The 22,066-nt window shown below is 51.9% G+C and overlaps 1 protein-coding gene across 14 annotated transcripts in view; it reads left to right on the top strand.

Annotated features, from left to right (window-relative positions):
* Positions 1 to 21,675, top strand: part of MBNL1 (muscleblind like splicing regulator 1) — a 99,073-nt gene extending 77,398 nt beyond the window's left edge. For 7 of the 14 annotated variants that reach the window (XM_068144900.1, XM_068144893.1, XM_068144886.1 and 4 more), the window contains 7 exons: positions 379 to 636; positions 2,743 to 2,796; positions 3,712 to 3,865; positions 10,891 to 10,926; positions 11,759 to 11,853; positions 15,297 to 15,371; positions 18,032 to 21,675. In XM_068144900.1, the coding sequence (XP_068001001.1) occupies positions 379 to 636; positions 2,743 to 2,796; positions 3,712 to 3,865; positions 10,891 to 10,926; positions 11,759 to 11,853; positions 15,297 to 15,353 (654 nt within the window). In that variant the 3' untranslated portion in view covers positions 15,354 to 15,371; positions 18,032 to 21,675. The remainder of the gene's footprint in view (positions 1 to 378; positions 637 to 2,742; positions 2,797 to 3,711; positions 3,866 to 10,890; positions 10,927 to 11,758; positions 11,854 to 15,296; positions 15,372 to 18,031) is intronic. The other 7 variants (XM_068144887.1, XM_068144894.1, XM_068144888.1 and 4 more) reach the window with 4 other exon arrangements.
* Positions 21,676 to 22,066: the final 391 nt, after the last annotated feature.

Here is a 22,066-nt window from a genome sequence, read left to right as displayed (position 1 = left end):
TGTAGACATCAAGAAGGTCTCCCCTGAGCCTCCTCTTCTCCAGGCTAAGCAACCCCAGCTCCCTCAGCCTCTCCTCACAGGGCTGTGCTCCAGACACCTCCCCAGCCTCGTTGCCCTTCTCTGGACACCTTCAAGTGTCTCAATGTCCTACTTAAATTGAGGTGCCCAGAACTGGACACAGGACTCCAGGTGCGGCCTGACCTGAATGTTTCTGTGATCTACAGAAGCTGTGTCCCCGCTCCCAGGGAGCTGATCCCGCCCTGTCCCACCACCTCTGCGCTCCTCCTGGGGCCTCATAGCACTCAGAAATGCCCCCCTTTCCCCCTCAGCCCATATCCTACACTAAGTGCCTTTCTCCTGCCCCCCACCCCGTGGCAGGTGTGTCGAGAGTACCAGCGTGGCAACTGCAACCGGGGGGAGAACGACTGCCGCTTCGCCCACCCCGCCGACAGCGCTATGATCGACACCAACGACAACACCGTCACCGTCTGCATGGATTACATCAAGGGGAGGTGCTCCCGGGAAAAGTGCAAATACTTCCACCCTCCTGCCCACCTGCAAGCCAAGATCAAGGCTGCCCAGTACCAGGTTAACCAGGCTGCAGCTGCCCAGGCAGCAGCGACTGCAGCTGCCATGGTGAGTGTGCAGCTTTCCCCCTGCTGCGGGCAGCGGTGCTGGCAGTGAGGGGTTAAAAGCTGGGCTGGCTGTGGGGGGGAAGGGTTGCTCGTGGTGGGGGGACAACGGTGCAAGGAGCTTTCTCAGCATGTGGTGCCAGGTGTGCTCTGGGGTGGGGGGCAGTTTGAGAGCCTTGGGGTGTCTCCCTACTTTGCCTGCTGGCGTGCAGAGTATCTGTATGTACATCTGTGTGTGCATACGTCCGTGCCTGCCTGCGCCTGCAGATCTGTTCCTACAGCTGAGCCTGTCTCTGTGTGCGGCCAGCTGTGCCTCTCTCGAGCTGCACAGACAGGCAAGCCCCACTTTCAGCCACTGTCTTTGTAGGGACTCACTTGGAAGTCCACCTTGCTGTCTAGATGCCACCCCTAGCCTTCTTTCATCCCACCCTGAGGGCTGGCAGCAGCTCTCCAAGGGCACAGTCCTCCCGCAGCTGTAGTAGTTGTAGCAGCCAGATCCGGAACCCCTTAGGGCCTGGTTTGCCAGCAGGGAGAGGCCAGCACCCCGAGGAGGGCTCTGCTGCCATCTTGTCCTGCCCATGTTGAGTCTGGCAAGGCGTGGGAGAGGTGCAGGCACTGGGATGCGGTGGCCAGGAGCAGCGGGAGCGGCACTGCGGGGCGGCAGCCCCCAGCTTCTGGGAAGGCTATGGCGCGGGCGGCGAGCTGCTGGCTGGGTGTGGGGAGCCCTCGTTAACACTGCTGCAGGGCCATGGGGAGCCCCAGTTCCACTCACTCAGGGCCATGGGGAGCCCCAGTTCCACTCACTCAGGGCCATGGGGAGCCTCAGTTCCACTCACTCAGGGCCATGAGGAGCCCCAGTTCCACTCCCACAGGGCTATGAGGAGCTCTAATTCTACTTCCTCAGGGCCATGGCCACGGGGAACCCTAATTCCACTGCTGCAGGGTCATGAGGAGCCCTAATTGCACTCCTGCAGGGCAAGGCTGGAGGGAACCCCAATTTCACTCCCTTAGGCCATAAGGAGCCCCAATTCCCTTCCTGTAGGGCTGTGGGGGAGCCCAAATTGCACTCCTGCAGGGCAGGCAGGGCTAAGGGAAACCCCAATTCCACGCCCTCATGGCTGTGGGGGAGCCCCAGTTCCCCTCCTGCAGGGCAGGGCTAAGGGGAACCCCAATTCCACTCCCTCATGGCCATGAGGAGCCCCAGTTGCACTTCCTTAGGGCCATGAGGAGCCCCAATTGCACTCCTGCAGGGCCATGAGGAGCCTAAATTCCACTTCCTTAGGGCCATGGGGAGCCCCAGTTCCCCTCCTGTAGGGCAGGGCTATGGGGAGCCCCAGTTGCACTTCCTTAGGGCCATGGAGAGCCCCAGTTGCACTCCCTTAGGGCCATGAAGAGCGCCAATTGCACTCCCTTAGGGCCACGAGGAGCCCCAGTTGCACTCCTGCAGGGCCATGAGGAGCCCAAATTCCACTCCCTTAGGGCCATGGGGAGCCCCAATTGCACTTCCTTAGGGTCGCAAGGAGCCCAAATTCCACTCCCTTAGGGCCATGGGGAGCCCCAGTTCCCCTCCTGTAGGGCAGGGCCATGGGGAGCCCCAATTGCACTCCCTTAGGGCCACGAGGAGCCCCAGTTGCACTCCTGCAGGGCCATGAGGAGCCCAAATTCCACTCCCTTAGGGCCATGGGGAGCCCCAATTGCACTTCCTTAGGGTCGCAAGGAGCCCAAATTCCACTCCCTTAGGGCCACGAGGAGCCCCAGTTCCGCCCCCGTAGTGCCGTGAGGAGCAGCCTGCGCTGGGCTCGGGAGGGCGCCGGGCTGCGTGCCGCGGCCGCAGCGCTGCCCTGCCCCCGCCCGGCCCCGCGGCGTGGGGGTGGCCCCGGCCCGGCCCCCTGCCCTTCTTGCCCCCGCCCCCGGCCGTTCCCCGGTGCATGCAGAGTCTTGTTCCCGTGGTACTCGGCATCCGGTGATTTGTTTTTTTTTATTTGTTGTTTTTTTTTCTCACCCCCCCAATGCACTGCTGCCCCCATGACGCACCTCTGCTTGCTGTTTATGTTAATGCGCTTGACCCCACTGGCCATTGCCATCATGTGCTCGCTGCCTGCTAATTAAGACTCAGTCGGCTGTCAAATCACTGAAGCGACCCCTCGAGGCAACCTTTGACCTGGTACTATGACCTTTCACCTTTTAGCTTGGCATGTAGCTGTACTGTAGAGTGTTGGGGGTTTCATGTGTAGCCAACGGAATATCCTGGTCCGTCCCCCTTCCTCCCCCCCACTTCCCATCCCCATCCCTGTCCCGCCGGTGCTGGGCACGGGGGCAGTGCTCCGCAGCAGGAGCCCGCTGCCCCTGCGCCCTGCCGGCCCCTTCCCTTCCCTTCCCTTCCTTTCCCTTCCCTCCCCACCTCCTTCCCGTCCCCCTGCCCCAGGGTGCCGTGGCCGGGCGCAGGGTGCGTTGGCATGGCTTTGGCGGCGCGGAGGCGGCCGGGGGTGCCGGCATGCGGTGTGGCTCTGCATGCCCAGGCAAGGCGCTGGGGCCCGGGGAGTGGGTTGGCACCAGCGGCCCTGCCGTCCGCCCCTGGACAGTGACTATTAACATGGCTTCTACGTGTGGATGATCCTGGAGCTGGCAGTGCTGCTTCCCCTGCCCCTGAGAGCCTCGCTGCCAGCAGTGCCCGAAGCTCGGCCCCCGGCGGTGGGGTCTGGGCAGGGCCACGTAACCCACAGCTGCCCCTTAGCTGTGCTCTGTGACGGTAGCTGCAGTGGTGCTCCCTGAGAGCTTCTCCCTGCCTTTGATTTGGTAGTTCAGCCTGCTCTGCTGCTTGCTTGCTCATGGATAAACAAGGTGCTGCCTGGTGGGTTTTGCCTTCTACTGATTTTTCTTTTTCCCTCTCTCTCTCTCTCTCTCTCTTCCTTTTCTTCCCTCTCCCTCCCTTTCCTCCCTTCCCTCCATCCCTCCCTCCTCTCCCATCCCTCCCATCCTCCTCCACCCCTCTCCCCATCCTCCCTGTATGTTTTTTGTTTTGGTTTGGTTTTATTTTCTTTACTGGGCTTTATTTTTGTCCCCATCCCCCTCCCTTCAGGGAATTCCTCAAGCTGTACTCCCCCCATTACCAAAGAGGCCTGCGCTTGAAAAAACCAATGGTGCCACCGCAGTCTTTAACACTGGTATTTTCCAGTACCAGCAAGCTCTTGCCAACATGCAGTTACAGCAGCATACAGCCTTCCTCCCACCAGGTAAGTGCTGCTCCTTGCCCTTTTTCCTGGGGGGGGTGGGGGAAGGAGGGAGGATGCCGAAACAAAACCACCCCGGTGGCAAAGGCAGAGGTATTTGTGTGGTGCCCACTGCAGGCCCGGTGCAGGCAGCCCCTCCGGCCCGTGGTGCCCAGTGGGCGGAGGAGGTGCTGGCTGCAGGTAGGTTGGCTTCTGGCTGCTTGGCTTGGAAGCTGGGTGGGTGTTTTCCAGTCTAACACAAAACTCAGTGTCGTGCTCTGTCTGTCACCCCCCAGTCAGAACTTGCCACCTTCTCTCTCATCCTTCTGCTCCTTGATTGACTTCCTCTTCCTTGATTGACTTCCTCTTCCTTACCCATCTCAAGCTGCTGGATTTGTTTCTCTTTGCTCTTAGACCCCTTTGGTAACTCCTCTTCCTTACCCATCTCAAGCTGTTGGATTTCTTTTTGCTCTTAGACCCCTTTGGTAACTCCTCTTCCTTGCCCATCTCTCCAGCTGTTGAGTTTGTTTCTCTTTGCTGTAAGACCCCTTTGCCTTCGTGTGCTTAGCACCAGTTGCTGAGTCACACCCTGGAAGGTTGAGCTTTCATTGCAGTGCAGTTATCATGGCAGGTGCAGGCAGGCTTGGAGGTAACTAAACCTACCTGAGGAATCATAGCTCATGCCTCCAAAGCCTCAGAGCTGATCTGGGACTCGGCAGAGGCAAGGTGCCCTTGTCCAAGAGTGATCCAATCCATACCTGTCCTGGTGTAGTCTCTGAGGGATCGATGGTTGTGCTGTTTGCTTCAGCAGAAATCCCTTCAGAGGACACCTAGAGTTGGAACATCTGTTTGGGTTCTGCAGGCAACACCTCAGGAGCAGGGGTGCACAATCCCACAGCAATTACTCAGGTGGCTCTGTGCCTGTGTTGGAGCCAAGCTGAGTTAGCTTTGACCCCCACCAGAGCAGGGATCTCATTCTAAGGAGGTGTGCAGAGCACAGCTGTGCTCAGAGCCTGGAAGGCATCTGCAAGGACAGCCCTGTGTGATGCAGGCCAGTTGGGAAGAGAAAGGAAAACACATCCATGCAGTCCCAAAAACCTGAGGTGTTGATTCTTAACCAGTTTGGGGTTCCCAGGAATGGATTATGATGTCCTTTCCCATTCTGCCTTGGCCTGGTGCACAACTGACCTGTGGAGTTCAAATGGCACAAAAAATCAGTTGTCCAATACCGTAACTTACTTAGGTTCCAAAAATGTACTGCAGGCACTGAGACCTCTCAGTAAAAGCTCCTTGGAGGCCACAGAAAGACTGAGCAAGCCTTAGGGTCAGACCTGCAGCGCAGACCTGCTGCAATTCAGATACAAAGAGTGGTGCAGTCCCAGTCCTGCTGCAGGTATCACAGCTGCCCAGCTCCCTGCAGGCAAAGCCTGGCTGGTGGAGTCAGCAAACCAGGAGCTTCTCCAGCTTCCACGAATTTAGCAAGGGGCTGGGTGATGCCTGGAAGGACTTGGAGCTGCTTTGACTCACACTCTGAAGCTGAGGTGATGGCTCGTGTCCCTCAGGCCTCTTTTGCACTGCATCACTGACCCAAGATCTCTCACAGCAGCTCTTGCACAACTCAGCTCAGCTCTTCCTCTGGCAAACCTCCACTGATGCCTCCAGGAGTTTGTGCTGTGGTTCCTGGTGCTTCATTTCACCTCTCCTGGCCAATTAGTGGATGTGAAACAGGAGAAGGAAAGGAATTTGTAGCATGAGCTGCTGTAATTTCTCTGCTGGTTTAGATAGCAGCAGTTGGAGCTTTCAGGAAAAGCTTGGAAATGTTATTTGCCTCCTGTCCCTTTAGAGTTAGCTCACCTCAAGTGAGGCAGTGTCAGCCCTGCTAGTGCTCGGGCACCTGGAGATGGAGATTCTCCTGCATTCCCTCAGAACCAACAGGAGAGCAGGGAGCCTGGGGGCCCTCAGCTCCACTGCCATGGAGCACAGGCAGGTTAATGCAGTGGGCACTGAACTATACAGGGATGGTTTTCAGCTTGAGACACCCAAAGTGTGGTCACTGAGATGTGTCCTTAGCTGCTTCAGCCACAGTAGCTGAAAATGCAGCAGGTCTGGAGGGCAGGACACTCACAGAGCCATCAGTTTGTACCCCATTGGAGCGCCTTGGCAGGACCCTCCACTCTGCAGGGCACTTGAGAGTTTTCCACTCATGTTCCAGACAGACCCAGAGACCTCTTCTAGATGGTAAGGCATAGCCTGGCTGCCTGCCTGCAGGGGCAGGGGAGAGCAAATGAAGGGCTTGGCCGTGCCAGAGGATGGGCACTGGTGCTCCAGCACACTTTGCATGACCAAACACTGTCACATCCTCATCTCACCACTCCCAGACAATGCTTCCTCTTTGCATGGCTCCCCTCTGAGGGCTCCCAGAAACCTTGGCTGCTGGAAGACTGAGAGGGGACTCTGAAAGGCACCACTGGGAAGAGCTGGGCACAGTTGTGGCATTGGCTGGATGGAAGAGGTGGGCTTGGTCTGCTGAGCAAGGAGGCTCTGTGTGACTCAGGAGATGCCCACAGCTGGCTGTGGTACTTTGTTGCTGACTGCCAGCTCTGGGCACCCTGGCAGGCAGGGGCAAACATTTTGCTGTGGGGCTGTGAACATAGCAGTGTATCAGTGACTTGGCATCAGCACTTCCTGTGCCCAGGCACCAGGAGCCGGCTGGGGGTGAGTTTGTAGGTGCAGACAGAGCTCCTGTGCCTAATGGTGCTCATCACCATCCTGTGCCACTGCCTGCCCAGCTGTGCCATTCTGGGCTGGGCATGTGGGCAGGGCGAGCAGGCGGTCGCTGAGGAGCAAACTCCTCCAGCAGGAAGGGCTGAGGTTTGCAGGGTCCCCCAGGAGCTGCTGGCCTGCTGCAGCCGGCAGGGACAGCAAAGGCTTCAGCCACCTCTGCTGTCCAGCCAACGAATTGCAGTTGGAGTCAGCTCCTGCAGCTTCAGCCGCAAGGAAGGAACCTGCTCAGCACACAGCTGCCTTCCTCCAGAGGTGTCTGTGTGAGCACCTCCTCGGTGGGGCTCCTGGCCCTGCCTAAAACACTGCTCTCACAGATTGCTGTGGTTTTGCTCTCCTCCTCCCAAATGTAAGGGAGGGAAGAGCAGGCAGCACTGCTCACCTCCACATGAGGAGGGGGGGATTTTTAATCAGGATTTAGTAGATTGGGCAGAATAAATAACCTGGGGGTAATAATCAGAGAGAAGGGGTGGGGGGGAAAAGACCTGCTTAGAACCCCACTAAACCTGGAATATTTATAGAAGCAGCTTCATTGCAGTGCAGAAGGAATCTTGAGTGTGAATTTAGGATCAGTTAGCTGAGCACACAGCCTTGAATTAGAACTGTGCCTCGTGCTGCAGAGCCAGGGAACATTTCAGCCTGCACATTTATTATTCATGCCTGCTCATTAGTCAGTGAAAGCTTCTGAAGTTCAAGATGATGAGTAAGGTCAGAGGAGAAATGATTTTCATTGCTGGTAAGAGGGTCATACAGCATTATGATGTCTTCCATCTCTTGCCACTTCCTGCACCCCAGCTGGTACCTTCCTTTCTGCCTTTACTTCCATTTGCTTCAGATCCCCTTCCTGAACTGTGTGTGCTGGTTGGAACGTTCACAGTGGCAGCTCAGCTTTTAAACCTTGGCGCTGAAAAGCTTGCCAGTGGTATTTCAGAGCCATTAAGAGCATCTCCCTCCTCTGTAGTGTGGAGGTGTATTCATGGAGTGATGTCACATCCCAGATGCAGTGATGTAAGCCTGGCAGACAGGGCACTTCTGCAGGGGCAGAGCTCAAGGACCCTCATTAACACTGCAGAGACAGAAACACAGAATTCACCAGGTTGGAAAAGACCTTTGAGACCATCCAGTCCAGCCTCTCACCCAACACCATCTGATCAACTAAACCATGGCACCAAGTGCCTCATCCAGGCTCTTCTTAAATACCTCCAGGGACAGTGACTCCACCACCTCCCTGGGCAGCACATCCCAATGACCAGTCTCTGGGAAGAATTTCTTCCTCACCTCCAGCCTAAACCTCCCCTGGCACAGCTTGAGACTGTGTCCTCTTGTTCTGGTGCTGGGTGCCTGGGAGAAGAGACCAACCCCCACCTGGCTGCAACCTCCCTTCAGGGAGTTGGAGAGAGCAAGAAGGTCTCCCCTGAGCCTCCTCTTCTCCAGGCTAAGCAACCCCAGCTCCCTCAGCCTCTCCTCACAGGGCTGTGCTCCAGACCCCTCCCTCCAGACCTGGGAGGGACTTAGAAAGCAGCTTTGTACCTCCAAGCCAAATTTTGCTCCCTTTTTTCAACCCTGCAAGTGGTCCCAGCGACCTCAGCCTTGATTTGTGTGCTTGGGGGAGTCAGCAAAGGCAGGAGCTCCCCTTCTTCTAACCTTCCTTGGCAAATGTCTTCAGCCTCTTCCACGAGGCAGAAACAGCAGGGCAATTAGGAAAGGTGGTTGTGTCCTTTGCTTTGTAGCCTCACAGAGGCAGTGATGACAGAGAAATGTCCTTGGCTCCAGCAGTAATTGCTCTGAGTGACTCTTCCCCTGCTTCCTTAAATGCTCTGGAGCTTGAGAGACCACTACAGGGCTTGGCACCAGCTGAGACAATTTCCCGTCCCCGTGCTGGTCAAGGAATGTCAAAGGAAGCAGCATTGCAGGGCTCCCACTGGCACTCCTCTGGAAGGTGTGTCCCCTTCCACTGCAGTCCCTGCTCCCAGATTTCAGGTGGTTTCAGTTTCTGCTGCCTCCAGTGCAATGTTATTTGTTAAGCAGAAAGGTTACCAGGTCATTACAAATGGGTGTCCTGAAACACCAGGATTGGAAGCAGAAACAGCAGATGCAGAATTCAGTCAGGTGGAAGGCACTTGGCTGTGACAAGTGAGCAGAATGACCAACTCTGGGATGCTTATGAATGATCCCATCCTGCTCCTAACCCCACCAGGCTGCTGCAGGCTCTCTAGTTGCAGGGCAGAACTCAGCAGTCACTGTCACTTCAGTTTACCTTTGTGGAGCCTGAAGAGAGTTGTGAGCCCAGACACCAGCAGCTTAAAATAGGCCCCATGATGGAGGGGAAAAAAGTGCTGACCCAGTGTTCTGAGGTGCTGCCTTGAGCTGCTGAGGAGGCTTCAGCTCTTCAGTCGCTCCTGGCCTGTGTGAGCAAAGGACCAGGGGTGTGCTACGATGGCTCCCACTTCACCAGCACCTCCTGGGACTCATACATCACAAAACTACTGCATGCCCAACTCACAGAATCACCACATCCCAGCAGGGTGAGGTTGGAAGGAAACTCTGGAGGTCATCCAGTCCAAGCCCCCTGCTAAAGCAGGGCACCCACAGCAGCTTGTCCAGCAGCACAGTGTCCAGGTAGGTTTGGAATCTCCAGAGAAGGAGACTCCACAACCTCTCCAGGCAGCCTGCTCCAGGGCCTCCAGCACCCTCAGGGTAAAGTTTTCTCCTCCTGTTGCAAGTATTTCTCTTCCTCTGAGGAAACCAGGGTAAAGACCATGACAAAGCTTTGTGTCAAAAGGCAGAAAGAGTTCACAGGCTCACAGGAGGTTAGCGGTTGGAAGGGACCTCCAGAGATCATCCAGTCCAGCCCCCCTGCCAGAGCAGGACTATAGAATCCAGCACAGGTCACACAGGAACACATCCAGACAGGGCTGGAAAGTCTCCAGAGAAGGAGACTCCACAACCCCCCTGGGCAGCCTGCTCCAAGGCTCTGTGAGCTTCACAGTGAAGAAGTTCCTCTTCATGTTGAGGTGGAGCATCCTGTGCTTTAGTTTCCATCCTTTGCCCTTTGTCCTACCCCAGGGTGCAGCTGAGCAGAGACTGTCCCCTCCCTCCTGGCCCTCAGCCCTGAGATATTGATAGACATTGATTAAATCCCCTCTCACTCTTCTCTCCAGACTGAAAAGCCCCAGGTCTCAGCCTCTCCTCACCAGGCAGTGCTGCAGTCCTTCAGCATCCTTGCAGCCCTCCCGTGGACCCTCTCCAGCAGATCACTGTCCCTCTTGGACTGGGGAGCCCAGCACTGGCTCCAGCTGTGGCCTCACCAGAGCAGAGTCAAAGAATAGAATTAGAATAGAATAGAATTAACCAGGTTGGAAGAGACCTCAGAGATCATCCAGTCCAACCTATCACCCAGCACCCTCTGATCAACTAAACCATGGCACCAAGTAACTCATCCAGGCTCTTCCTAAACACCTCCAGTGATGGTGACTCCACCACCTCCCTGGGCAGCACATCCCAGTGGCCAATCACACTTTCTGGGAAGAATTTCTTCCTCACCTCCAGCCTAAACCTCCCCTGGCACAGCTTGAGACTGTGTCCTCTTGTTCTGGTGCTGGCTGCCTGGGAGAAGAGACCAACCCCCACCTGGCTACAACCTCCCTTCAGGGAGTTGGAGAGAGCAAGAAGGTCTCCCCTGAGCCTCCTCTTCTCCAGGCTAAGCAACCCCAGCTCCCTCAGCCTCTCCTCCCAGGGCTGTGCTCCAGACCCCTCCCCAGCTTTGTTGCCCTTCTCTGGACACCTTCCAGCATCTCAATGTCCTTCCTAAATTGAGGAGCCCAGAACTGGACACAGGACTCCAGGTGTGGCCTAACCAGTACTGAGCACAGGGCACAATGACCTCCCTGCTCCTGCTGGCCACACTGTTCCTGATGCAGGCCAGGATGCCCTTGGCCTTCTTGGCCACCTGGGCCAACCAAAGCAGCTTTTCCTGGCCAGGCTGCTCCAAAGGCAGACAGGAGACAGCAGCAGCAGCAGCAAGCAGCACACAGTTCCACCAGCTCTGTCCCCTGCCCTCTCCCCGCTGCCTCCCACCCAGGCCTGGTTCTGAGGGCTCGCTGTGCTATTGTGTGGTTTGATTGTGCTGACCGTTCCGTGCCACTGTTCCCATAATAACAATTGTTCTTCTTTGTTCCAATGACAATTGCTAATGACACGTGTGATGGGTTGTTTTGATTCTTTTCCCTCTCCAAATCCACCTTCCTGTTGCAATGCATGATGGGCAGGCTCAATATTGTGCATGACACCCGCTACAAGTGTTGGTAGGTGCCAGCTTTGTTTCTTGATTCTCTTACAACAAAAAACAAACCAAACCTGTGGTGTGCAGCTCAGGACCCCCTCAAAATCCACTGCTAAGATTTGGAGCTCTGGTGGGGCCCTCCCCCTCCCTCCAGCTCTCCCCCCTTGGCCCCTCCTGCACTAACGAGCCGTCAATGAAATGCAGTTGGTTGGTTTAATTGCCAGGGGCAGGCCGCTGGGGGTGGTTTTGGGGCCGCAGGTTTTGGACTTGCACACTCCTCCCTCCCTCCCTCCCTCGGTGGATTTTGACTGGGCTATGAGTTCCAGGGCTTTGGAAAAAATGGGTTTAAGATTTAAAGAGCTTTTGTACTTTGCCATAGACCCTTTGCCTTCAAGGAGGTTAAAAGCTTTGTGTTTGCAGTAACTGGTTTTGTTGTTTGCTTTGGGGTTAAGAACGATTTGATTTGATGAATTTCTTTGTATTGGTAAAAGATAATCTAAAGAGCTGCTGCTGTGGAGGTTTTTGGGATTGAAATGGTTAAGCTTGTTTGTGTCCATGTTCTTGATGTGATGGTAACAAGCCTTTTCCCCCCCCCCCTCCCTTTTTTGTTGTCGTTGTTTCTCTCTTTCACCTCCCCTCCCTCTCCCCCTTCCCCCCCACCCGACCGGGAATGTCATCCCGCTTTGCACTGTGGTTGCATGTCACTCGCTGGCACTGATGCCCTGGGCTTCCTGCTGTGCCAACCCCCACCGCCCTCCCACGCTCCACTGCCCCTCCACACGTGGCTCTGGTTCCCATCCTTGCTCCACTCCTCCTGGACCTTTCTGCTTCTCTTGATTTTTCCTTCGGAAAAGTTCCCATGGTGCACGGTGCTACGCCCGCCACTGTGTCTGCAGCAACAACATCTGCCACAAGTGTTCCCTTCGCTGCAACAGCCACAGCCAACCAGGTTTGCTAATTTACAGCTTTGTTCCTTACAGACAACTCGAGAGGGGTGCTTTTAATCAGCATGGGGGAGTGGATGTACTTTTTTGTCACCTCTTGTTGGCCTACACATTCTCTCTGAGCTCTGCGGCGCGGCGCGATCGGCCCCGCGCCTCGCTCGAGAGGTGCCGCAGCCCCGCTTCTGGGGGCTAAAAATAGAGCACAATACAGTTTCTGACTCAGTCTTAACATTCTGGGGGCCAGGCAGGCTTATTTCTGCTCCCAGAGGTGTGCAGAGAGAGGGATAACACAGGGAGGCCGTGATTTATGTCTCCCTCTGCAAAGCAGACAGCTCCTCTTAGCGCTTCCTTTTAGCTTCTTCAGAGCTCCATCAAAAGGCAGGAAAACCTTTGTGCAGAGGGCTTGCAGGGTCCCAATTATTACAGCAGCCTGAAGTTAGCAGTCTGAGCATGTTCTGACTCTCCTCTTCCAAGAGCAAAACAAAACCACTTGAGCACAGGCCCTGGAGAAACTCCTCTGACAGTTTTTGCTCAGCCTGTGGTGCTGCGTGGGACTGGCTCAGCGCTGGTCACAGTGGGCAGCCTGCAGCTCAGACAATTCCCATCAGGGCCTGGTTTGATTTCCAAATTGAGGGTGGTAGGGTCCAGTTGTGGCTACATTGGGATGTATTTCAGGAATAGAAAAATGATGCTTGCCTTACTGAGCGATTCTGAGCCCTCCCAGCGAGGCCAGCAGAGGAGCACCAGGGGCTGGAGGAGCTGCAGTCCTCACAGGCACCAGCTGGAGCTGCACTGAGAGCAGATCAAGAGCTGGGCTGCGGTTCCTGCCTAGCTGGGTTGTCAAAGTGCAGGTTTCTGTAGCACAGCTGCCTTGAAAGTGACAGTGGAAACGACTTAAAAACCTTCTTGTTCCTCTTCTGGAAACAAATTCTTGAGATGTAGGAGGAAGTTAGAGTTGCCTGAATGCCTCAGTTTTGGTCTGATGTGCAGGTCCTGCTCTGGGCTTGGAGGGGCTCACACTTGTGCCTTTAGGAGATGCAACTAGCCATGGGCTCCAGCAGTGTGCAGGCTCTGTCCATCCCCATCCAGCCTGGCCTTGAACACCTCCAGGGTGTTATACTAGAAGAATGCCTTTGCAGTTTGAAAAGGTAGTTTGAAGGCAGGACCATGTCCACAGTTGTGGAGAGAAAGGGCAGGTGTCCAGGCAGCTCACCTGGCACAATCAGCTCCCTAAGGCACCAGAGCCAGCTCCCCAAACAGTGTCCAGATCCCATGGTGAAGCTGTCAGGATGGCAGCTGAACATCAGGCAGTAATGCTTGTGCCCATGTCCCTGTGTGCTCAGGGTGGGTGCAGAGCCCAGATACCATGGAGAGGATCAGACTCTCATGGGAATAATGCTGGAGTCTGTGAGCCTTCCCACCTCTGCCTCCTGAGCATTTTGTACCCCAGCAGCTGTACATTCTTTGTTTGCCTCTCTGATACTGGCCCCTCAGAAGTACCATTCCAAAACTTACCCTACAGCTGGGAGGGCACATCCTGAATCTCAACCAGGGGGGACCTGGGTATTTTCATCCTTAAACCATCATTAATTCAGTCCCACAAAACAGTCAGCTCACTCTGCTTAGCAGCTCACAATGTCTGCTCTGGAGCAGTCTTGGCTGAGTCACCACCTTACATGTGGATTCATTCCCAGACTCCTGGAATGGGTTGGGTTGGAAGGGACCCTCAAGATCATCTACTTCCAACCCCCAGCCACAGGCAGGGAGACCTTCCCCTAGACCAGGTTGCCCAAGGTCCCATCCAGCCTGGCCTCAAGGGTTTTAGACTAGAAGAAGAATGCCTTTGCAGTTTGAAAAGGTAGTTTGTAGGTAGTCCACATCCATGCCACCTAGGCAAGCAACCCACAGCATGCCCCAAATGTCTGTTTATTGTCCCTTGAAGAGAGCTTCTGCATCCTCCACCAGCCCAGGGAAGTGGTGAGAGCAAGCCAAGCCTCAGGGAAACATCCAATTCTCAGCTTATCTCAACCTTTCCCCAGCAGACTTGGAGGGCAGCTTGCAGAGTCTGATCATTTCATGCATAGCCTCCCTGGAGCCTCCCAGCAGCACCCAGTGCAGCTCTGCAGCCAAACCTCCCTCCATACATATATGGCACACGTGGCACATATATGTATAAGCTGTGTGAGCAGCTGGAGTGCCTGAATGCAATCTGCATGCATGCCAAAAGGCTTCAGAGCTGGCCCTCCATCCTCACTGAGCCCTGTTGAAGGTCCTTGGTATGTTCCAACAGCACTATCCCTGATGCTTCTACACAGTTGGGTGCAACAGCCTGGCCTGCAGCAGTAGGCAAACCATGGTATGAGAAGCTTCCTTCTGCTTGAAGCCCATTTCTGTGCCAGTTGGCAGTGTTGTGTGAAGCTGCCAGGGGAGGAGAGGGCACAGGGGGTTGGAGAAGCCAGCAGCAAGACCTGTAAAGCATTTAGTTAAGGAGAAAGCTCCCCAGGCCCTGTCTTGTGCAGAAGAACAGCTCCAGCCGTTGAGGAGAAGGAGTCTCTGCAAGTGCAGCAGCCAGTTGTGGCCATACAAATCACTGCTGTGTTGTGTGCCCCAGCATGTCTCCCTGCTCCTGAGCATCACCTGGCTCCTGCCAGCCAGACTTTGGGCCCTGGCTGTGACACAGGATTGCCCCCAGCTCCTCCTCAGCCACATTGCTCCAGTGCTGGCCCTTCCTCAGGGTCCACCCCTGGGTCTGGGCTCGCTCCTGCAGGCCCCTGTGCACCCAGCAGTGTGAGGTTTTGCTGCTGCTTCTCTGTTCTGCTTCACTACTGGTTTGGAAAGGGGAACCTGAGCTGCTGGGGCACTTCAGGAGAGCCAGGTGATGAGTTCTGTTCTCACAGACAAGCATTTTGAGAGCTGTTTCACTGCTTTTGAGGGGGTGGGGGGAATCTGAGCTCTATAGCTCACCAGGGATGAAAACTGAGCTCAGGGCATCTTAGGTTTGGTGCTCAAAGGCCACCAGAGTGGAAGCAGTGAACAGCTCCCAGAATGAGGCCAAAAAGAGGCAGAAACAAGGCCACCATGGAACTGATTGTTCAGGATTTTGTGTAGGCCAACAAAAAGGGCTCTTTTCAATTACTGCACTGCATGACTTGGTAGATTTGTACTCCTCCTCCCTCCCTGCCTCCCAACCAGCCAACAGTCCTGATTTGATGTTTGTCAAAGCAAACTGAACCTTGTCCAGCTGGAAAGCTGCTCCTGTAGCCCCTGACTTTTAACTTGGTGATTGCAATGTAAACTCCACCAGCTCACAGCTGCCACCCCCCCACCCTCCACCCCCCTCCCCCAACTTCTCCAGCCTCCTGTTCTGTAGCAGAACACTGTCTGAGGGGCAGCTCCTTGCAGCCCTTGCTCACTGCTTCTGTTTTGTTGTGTTTTTTCCCACCTGCAGATACCCATAATATCTGCCGAACATCTGACTAGCCACAAGTATGTTACACAGATGTAGACATTCTGACATCAAACAGTAAGTTCCCAGCCTGTTGCTTGCCTTTCTCTGTGTGCAGAATTGGTCTTTGTCCAGGGGCAGAGTGGTTTTAGTGTTCCTAAGGAAGCTGAAAAGATTGGAAGGGGAAGAGGCTTTGGGCTCCACCAGGGTGGGGATCTCAGCAGTGACCACCTTAGCGTTGGGGCAGGTGGCAGAATTGTTTGTGCACAGCCCCACAGCATAGAGTGGAGTGGAAGGGCGTGGAGTGGAAGGGAGTGGAATAGGAATAGAGTTAGGAATAGAATTAGAATTAACCAGGTTGGAAAAGACCTTTGAGGTCATCCAGTCCAACCTATCACCCAACACCATCTGATCAACTAAACCATGGCACCAAGTGCAGTGCCCACTGTGAACCCTCCTCTCCCAGGAGCATCCCCAGGGCTCCTACCACCTCCAGTGCCCCCTGAACCTCAGGCTGGGGTTCCCAAAGCAGGGCTTCCCACAGTGCTTCTGAATCACATAATCATAGAATCAATAAGGTTGGAAAAGACCTCAGAGATCATCAAGTCCAACCTACCACCCAACACCATCTGATCAAATAAACCATGGCACCAAGTGCCTCATCCAATCTGCTCTTGAACACCTCCAGGGATGGCGAGTCTACCACCTCCCTGGGCAGCACATTCCAATGGCCAATCTCTCTTGCTGGGAAGAATTTCTTTGTGACATCCAGCCTAAACCTCCCCTGGCACAGCTTGAGAAGAATCAGTCTGAAGGGCTCTAGGGGTTTATGGTTTGGTTTAGAGTGCCTGGTGGCTGCAGCAGCACTGATTGATAGGTTGCCTTTGATGGTCCCTTCCCACCTGCTGCAATCTCATCCAACCCCCCTGCAGGCAGCAGGGACATCTCCAGCTGGAGCAGGCTGCCCAAGGCCACAGCAAGTCTGATCTTGAATGTCTCCAGGGATGGGGCCTCAACCACCTCCCTGGGCAGCCTGTCCCAGTGTCTCCCCACCCTCACTGTGTAGAGCTTCCTCCTGAAGCCCAACCTAACTCTGCCCTGCTCCAGTTTCAAACCTTTGCCCCTTATGCTGTCCCCACAGGCCCTTCTGAACAGTCCCTTCCCAGCCTTCCTGTAGGTCCTGTTCAGATACTCAAATGCAGCTTTAAGCTGGAGAAGAGCAGATTGAGATTTGATGTTAGCAACGAGTTCTTTACTGTGAGAGTAGTGGAATACTGGAAGAGGTTGCCCAGGGAGGTGGTTGAGGTCCCAGCCTTGGAGATATTCAAGGTGAGGCTAGACAGGGCCCTGGGCAACCTGATCTAGTTGGGGATGTCCCTGCTGGCTGCAAGGGGTTGGACTGGATGAGCTTTGGAGGTCCCTTCCAACCCAGACCATTCTGTGCGACCCTGTGGTGAGCTGAGAACCTTTATTGCTGCAGAACTGGGTTGTGAGGTGCAGCCCCACCACAGAGCATGGCTGGCCTTGGTTTGGGTGCAAGAGAAGAGGAGACTCAGAGGGGACCTTATCACATTCTACAACTACCTGAAGGGAAGCTGTAGTGAGGTGGGGGTCAGGCTCTGCTCCCAGGCAAATTGTGCCAGGATGGGAGGGCATGGCCTGAAGCTTTGCCAAGGGAGGTTTAGGTTGGATGTCAGGAAGCACTTCCCCATGGAAAGGGGAATTAGAGCCTGGAATGCACTGCCCTGGGAGGTGGTGAAGTCACCACCCTTGGGGGTGTTTAAGGGAAGATTGGATGTGGCACTCAGTGCCATGGTCTGGTTGGTGTGCTGGTGTTAGGTCATAGGCTGGACTTGAAGATCTCAGAGGTCTGTTCTAGCCTCAATAATTCTGTGATTCTCTCTTGTACCTCAGGTGGTGGCAGAGCACAGAGGATTAGAAAGCTTCATTCTGTAGGACTTTAGAGTCTTGAGATAATGAAAAGAAATGACTTTGGATTCACTGCGTTTTCTGCTAGGTTATCTTAAGGTTTTACTGTGCTGGAAGGATAGGACTGGTAAATGTAAATGAAGTGTAAGGCCAGACTGTGTTAAACCTTGGAAAATACTCCCTTTTGGCTTTGAGATCCTTTGAGCAACAGACAGTTTTAAACTGGAGCACAGTTGGCTTTATCCCCTGTCTTCCAGAGAAGGGCAACGAGGCTGGGGAGGGGTCTGGAGCACAGCCCTGTGAGGAGAGGCTGAGGGAGCTGGGGTTGCTTAGCCTGGAGAAGAGGAGGCTCAGGGGAGACCTTCTTGCTCTCTCCAACTCCCTGAAGGGAGGTTGTAGCCAGGAGGAGCTTGGTCTCTTCTCCCAGGCACCCAGCACCAGAACAAGAGGACACAGTCTCAAGCTGTGCCAGGGGAGGTTTAGGCTGGAGGTGAGGAGAAAGTTCTTCCCAGCAAGAGACATTTGCCATTGGGATGTGCTGCCCAGGGAGGTGGTGGAGTCACCACTGCTGGAGGTGATCAAAAAGGGATTGGATGTGGCACTTGGTGCCATGGTTTATTTAGTCATGAGGGTGTTGGGTGATAGGTTGGACTTGATCCTTGAGGTCTTTTCCAGCCTTACTGATTCTGTGGTTGTATGATTCCAGGATTCCCCAGCTGCAGTCCCCCCGCCGGGGGCTGCCGTGCTAGCCGAAAGCAACGAGCGTGCCTCAACTCCCCTCTTCTTCTTTATGTTCTTTCCCACTGCAGATCATGAATGAAGAGCAAAGGAACAGTGTGTTTGGGGTGGGGAAGAGGAGGAGCTCATCAGCCATAGTGTATATATACAGCCAGCCACCCCCAGCCTCCCTCAGCAGTAAGCCCTCCACACCTTGCATGTTAAAGCGGGGCCGAGCCCGGAGCGTGGCGGATCCACCACACACTGTTGCCTATCTTAACTTTGTACATTGAATTGATATCTTTGTGCTGAGGTGATTTTGATTTCTTAATTCTTAGTCTGAGGAGTACAGCCTTGTCTCTCTTTTCTAGCAGCAGGGAAGGGGTGGGGGAGGGGGTTTGGTGAGGGGAGGGGGGCAGCCCTGTCTTTTCCCTCCACAATCACATCAAGTCGCCGGGGAAAAGGCAGACGACGCTGTACCCCCGCCCTGCCCCCCCGACTCTTCCTGATGGTGTTGGTACGTCTGTAGACCAAGAGATAATCTTTGGTTTTGTTTGGTTTAGAGTCAAAGAAAAAAAAAAAGAAAAGTTTTAGTTCTTCTTCTTTTTTCTTATTTTTTTGGGGTTGGTTTTTCTTTTTTTTTGGTCTCCAAGGTTTACAAATAACAAGAAAAACAAAACCAAAAGGTGCACCTTGTATTTAAAGATGTTGCCATGAGAGGCGAGAGCCCTGCATGCACAGGAAGGCCTTGGCCTGCTTTCTCTTTTGTTGTTGTTGTTGTTGGTTGTTGTTTCCTTCTTGTTCTTAGGTCTTTTTTTTTTTTTTCTGTGTTAAAGAGGACTATTTTTTAATGTTAATGAGATTTAAGGGAAGAGGGGAAGGAGAGAGAGGGTATCCTGACAGATGAATGTGCCAAGTGGGGAAAAAAAAACACCACAAACTCAAACACAAACAAAACACCACAACTGTGTCTGTTTTAAAGCACACCCATGGCTTTAAGTACCACGTTGGGGAAGGGTTTCTCATCAAGTGCCATAGACTGTACACATCTCACCCAGAGTATTATTTTCTGCAGTGTTATTTTGTTCAGAACCACCTCTTTTTTGTTTGTTTGTTTTTTTTTTTTGGGGGGTGGGGATGTGTTTTGTTTTCACTTGCTTTCTTCCAGAACCAAGCAGTCAAAGGGCACCCTTCTGTTTCAAACCAAAGCTGTCTCAGAAATGGCCAAGGAATCACAGAATCAGAGGGGCTGGAAGGGGCCTCCACAGCTCATCCAGTCCAAACCCCTCTGCCAGAGCAGCGTCACCTAGAGCAGATCACACAGGAACGCATCCAGGCAGGTCATGAGTATATCTCCAGAGAAGGGAGACTCCACAACCTCCCTGGGCAGCCTGTTCCAGGGCTCTGCCACCCTCACAAACTGCTCACAGCAGGCAAGCAAGGAGTGGGGGAAAGAGATTCCCCAGCCACAGAGGAGCCCACCCTGGCCATAGGGTCTAGCTCTCGGGGGGCCGCGAAAGGAGAGAAAAAGCCATTTCTGAGACACGGTGACAAAACCTTTCAAGGAACTTTTTTTTGGGGGGGGGAGATGGGATTCTGTTGTTTTTTTTATTTGGTTTTGGGGTTTTGTTTTCTCTATTTATAGCCTCTGTGGCCAGTCAGAAGGACTCTAAAAAGAGGTGGGTTTCACTTTCCCCTTCGCCGCAGTCGCGCCGTGAGGCGGCGACTCTAAACAAACACAAAGAGAGGAGAAGCACTGAACAGCAGCTGCATGGCAAAACCAAAAGATGACTAATGGGAGATGTTTAATTAGCCTAGGAAAAAGGGGGTGGGGTCAGTACTGGGTGTGTGGGGGGGTAAGTTTTCTATGTGATTTCTTTTTGTTCTCTGGTTTGTTTTTGGGGGGTGGGGGGGGTGGTTGTTCAGATTAACTGCTTATAGCCTTAGAAAGCCTTTACAAACTGTAAAGAAAAAAAGCATAAAACAAAAAAACTTAAAAAAAAAGAAAAGCAGACAAAAAAAAATATATATCTCTCAATAGATGTGCATTCAAGTTTTCAGGAGTGGATTCATCCAAAGGAATTGGATGTGGCAGTCAGGAGAGGGTCGTCCTTGCCCGGCGCTGAGGCAGGGGCCGGCCGGGTGGCTGGCAGGGGTAGGAAGAAGCAAGGGTTCGGTTCTAGAACCCTCCATACTTCCCAGTTCCCTGCTCTGGGGGTTTGTTTTCTTTTTGCAATGCTGGAGGGGAGCTGCTTTGCAGAGGAGCCAGGTGTCGATTTCTGATTGTACTGTACATCTATTAAAGCCTTAGATGATGACATTACGGGTTCCAACCCATACCAATGTAACTTCAGTCGTGTTAAGGAAGCGTAGTGACTTCACATCTTAAGCGTAGTTATTCCAGTAGAGGACATTAAGTTGGATTCTTTTTCTCCTTGTTTTTAACCTGCTTTTCCTTCCTTACATTTATTAGTTGTTTTTCTTCCCTTTTCTAGTACCAGTTGGATAGCAGTTCAGTTTCTAAGCCTTTGATGACTTTTCACACACCTAACAAAACCAAACCAATCCTCTCCCAACCCAAAGTCATTTTCTTCTCCTTCATCACCTCCTCAGCTGGGTCATAGGAGTTGTTGTTCTTCTTGTTTTTAAACCTGAATGATCTCTGTATTGCTGATCTCAACATGACAATGGAAGAATGTCAGTCATTTGTTAGTTCTTGTCTCTAGTTCTCATCAAAAAGAAAGAACAAAGACCTTTTTTCTATGGATATCTTAATATAATTCCTATAATCATTGCGGAGTAAAGGCCATTTTTAAGTTGGTTGCTATGGCAACAATCCTGGCAGACAACTGAGTTCAGATTTTAGGGATTTATAGATTTTATTCTATTCTATTTTTTTTTTGGGGGGGGGTGTCTTTGCAATTAGTTGTTAAGGAGATTAAAAAAAAAAAAAAGTAATAATTGGGAAAAAAGATCTTAAAAAACCCAGATGTGAAAAACCTCAGATGTTAAAAAAGCAGATGTGAAAAACCCAGATGTTAAAAAAAAAGATGTTAAAAAACCCAGATGTTAAAAAACCAGATGTTAAAACAGATGTTTAGGAAAAAGATGATAGAAAAAAGATGTTGAAAATGATGTTCAAAAAAAGATGTTAGAAAGAAGAGGTTCAAAAAATGATGTTCAAAAAAAGATGTTAGAAAGAAGAGGTTCAAAAAATTATGTTCAAAAAAAGATGTTAGAAAGAAGAGGTTCAAAAAATTATGTTCAAAAAAAGATGTTAGAAAGAAGAGGTTCAAAAAATGAGGTTCAAAAAAAGATGTTAGAAAGAAGAGGTTCAAACAATGAGGCTCAAAAAATGAGGCTCAAAAAAGATGTTAGAAAGAAGAGGTTCAAAAAATGAGGCTCAAAAAATGAGGTTCAAAAAAGATGTTAGAAAGAAGAGGTTGAAAAAAAAATGAGGTTCAAAAAAATGAGGTTAGAAATGGTGTTAAAAAAAATGATGTTAGGAAAAAAGATGCCAAAAAAACAAAGTTTCAAAAGAAGGATGCTAAAAAAGATATTTTAAAAGGTATTTAAAAATACATCAAAAGTATTAAAACAAAGCAAAATTAGCAAAAAAGGTATTAAAAATATATTTTTAAATAGGTATTAAAAAGTATATGTATCCAAATAAAAGGTATTAAAAAAGATATATCTTAAGGAAAAGGTATTTTAAAAAGAGATTTCCCTCCCCCCCCCCAAAAAAAAAGTTAAATAAAGAGATAAAAAAGAGATATTAAAAAATATATTAAAAAATGTTAAAAAAAGAGGTTAAAAAAAAAAGATATTAAAAAAAAATCCCATAAAAAAGATGTTGGAAAAAGAGATCAATAAAGATATCCCCCTCCAAAAAAAAAGAGATAAAAAAATATATTTTAAAAACATATTAAAAAAAAAGATGTTAAAAAGAGATTAAAAAAAAATATTTTAAAAGGTATTAAAAAAAAAAAGATGTTAAAAAAAGAGATCAATAAAAGATATCCCCCAAAATAAAAGAGGTCCAAAAAAAAAAAAGATACTAAAACAGAAGATAGGGGAAAAAAAAAACCAATCCATTTATTTTCTACTGTATCCATTTCAGATGTTTA

Source organism: Melanerpes formicivorus, unplaced genomic scaffold (genome assembly GCF_026170545.1).
Source record: "Melanerpes formicivorus ecotype bairdi unplaced genomic scaffold, bMelFor1.0.p_v2 SCAF_12, whole genome shotgun sequence".
Taxonomy (NCBI): Eukaryota; Metazoa; Chordata; class Aves; order Piciformes; family Picidae; genus Melanerpes; species Melanerpes formicivorus.
Note: the sequence above shows the minus strand (reverse complement) of the source record. Positions and strands in the feature narration are given on the sequence as shown.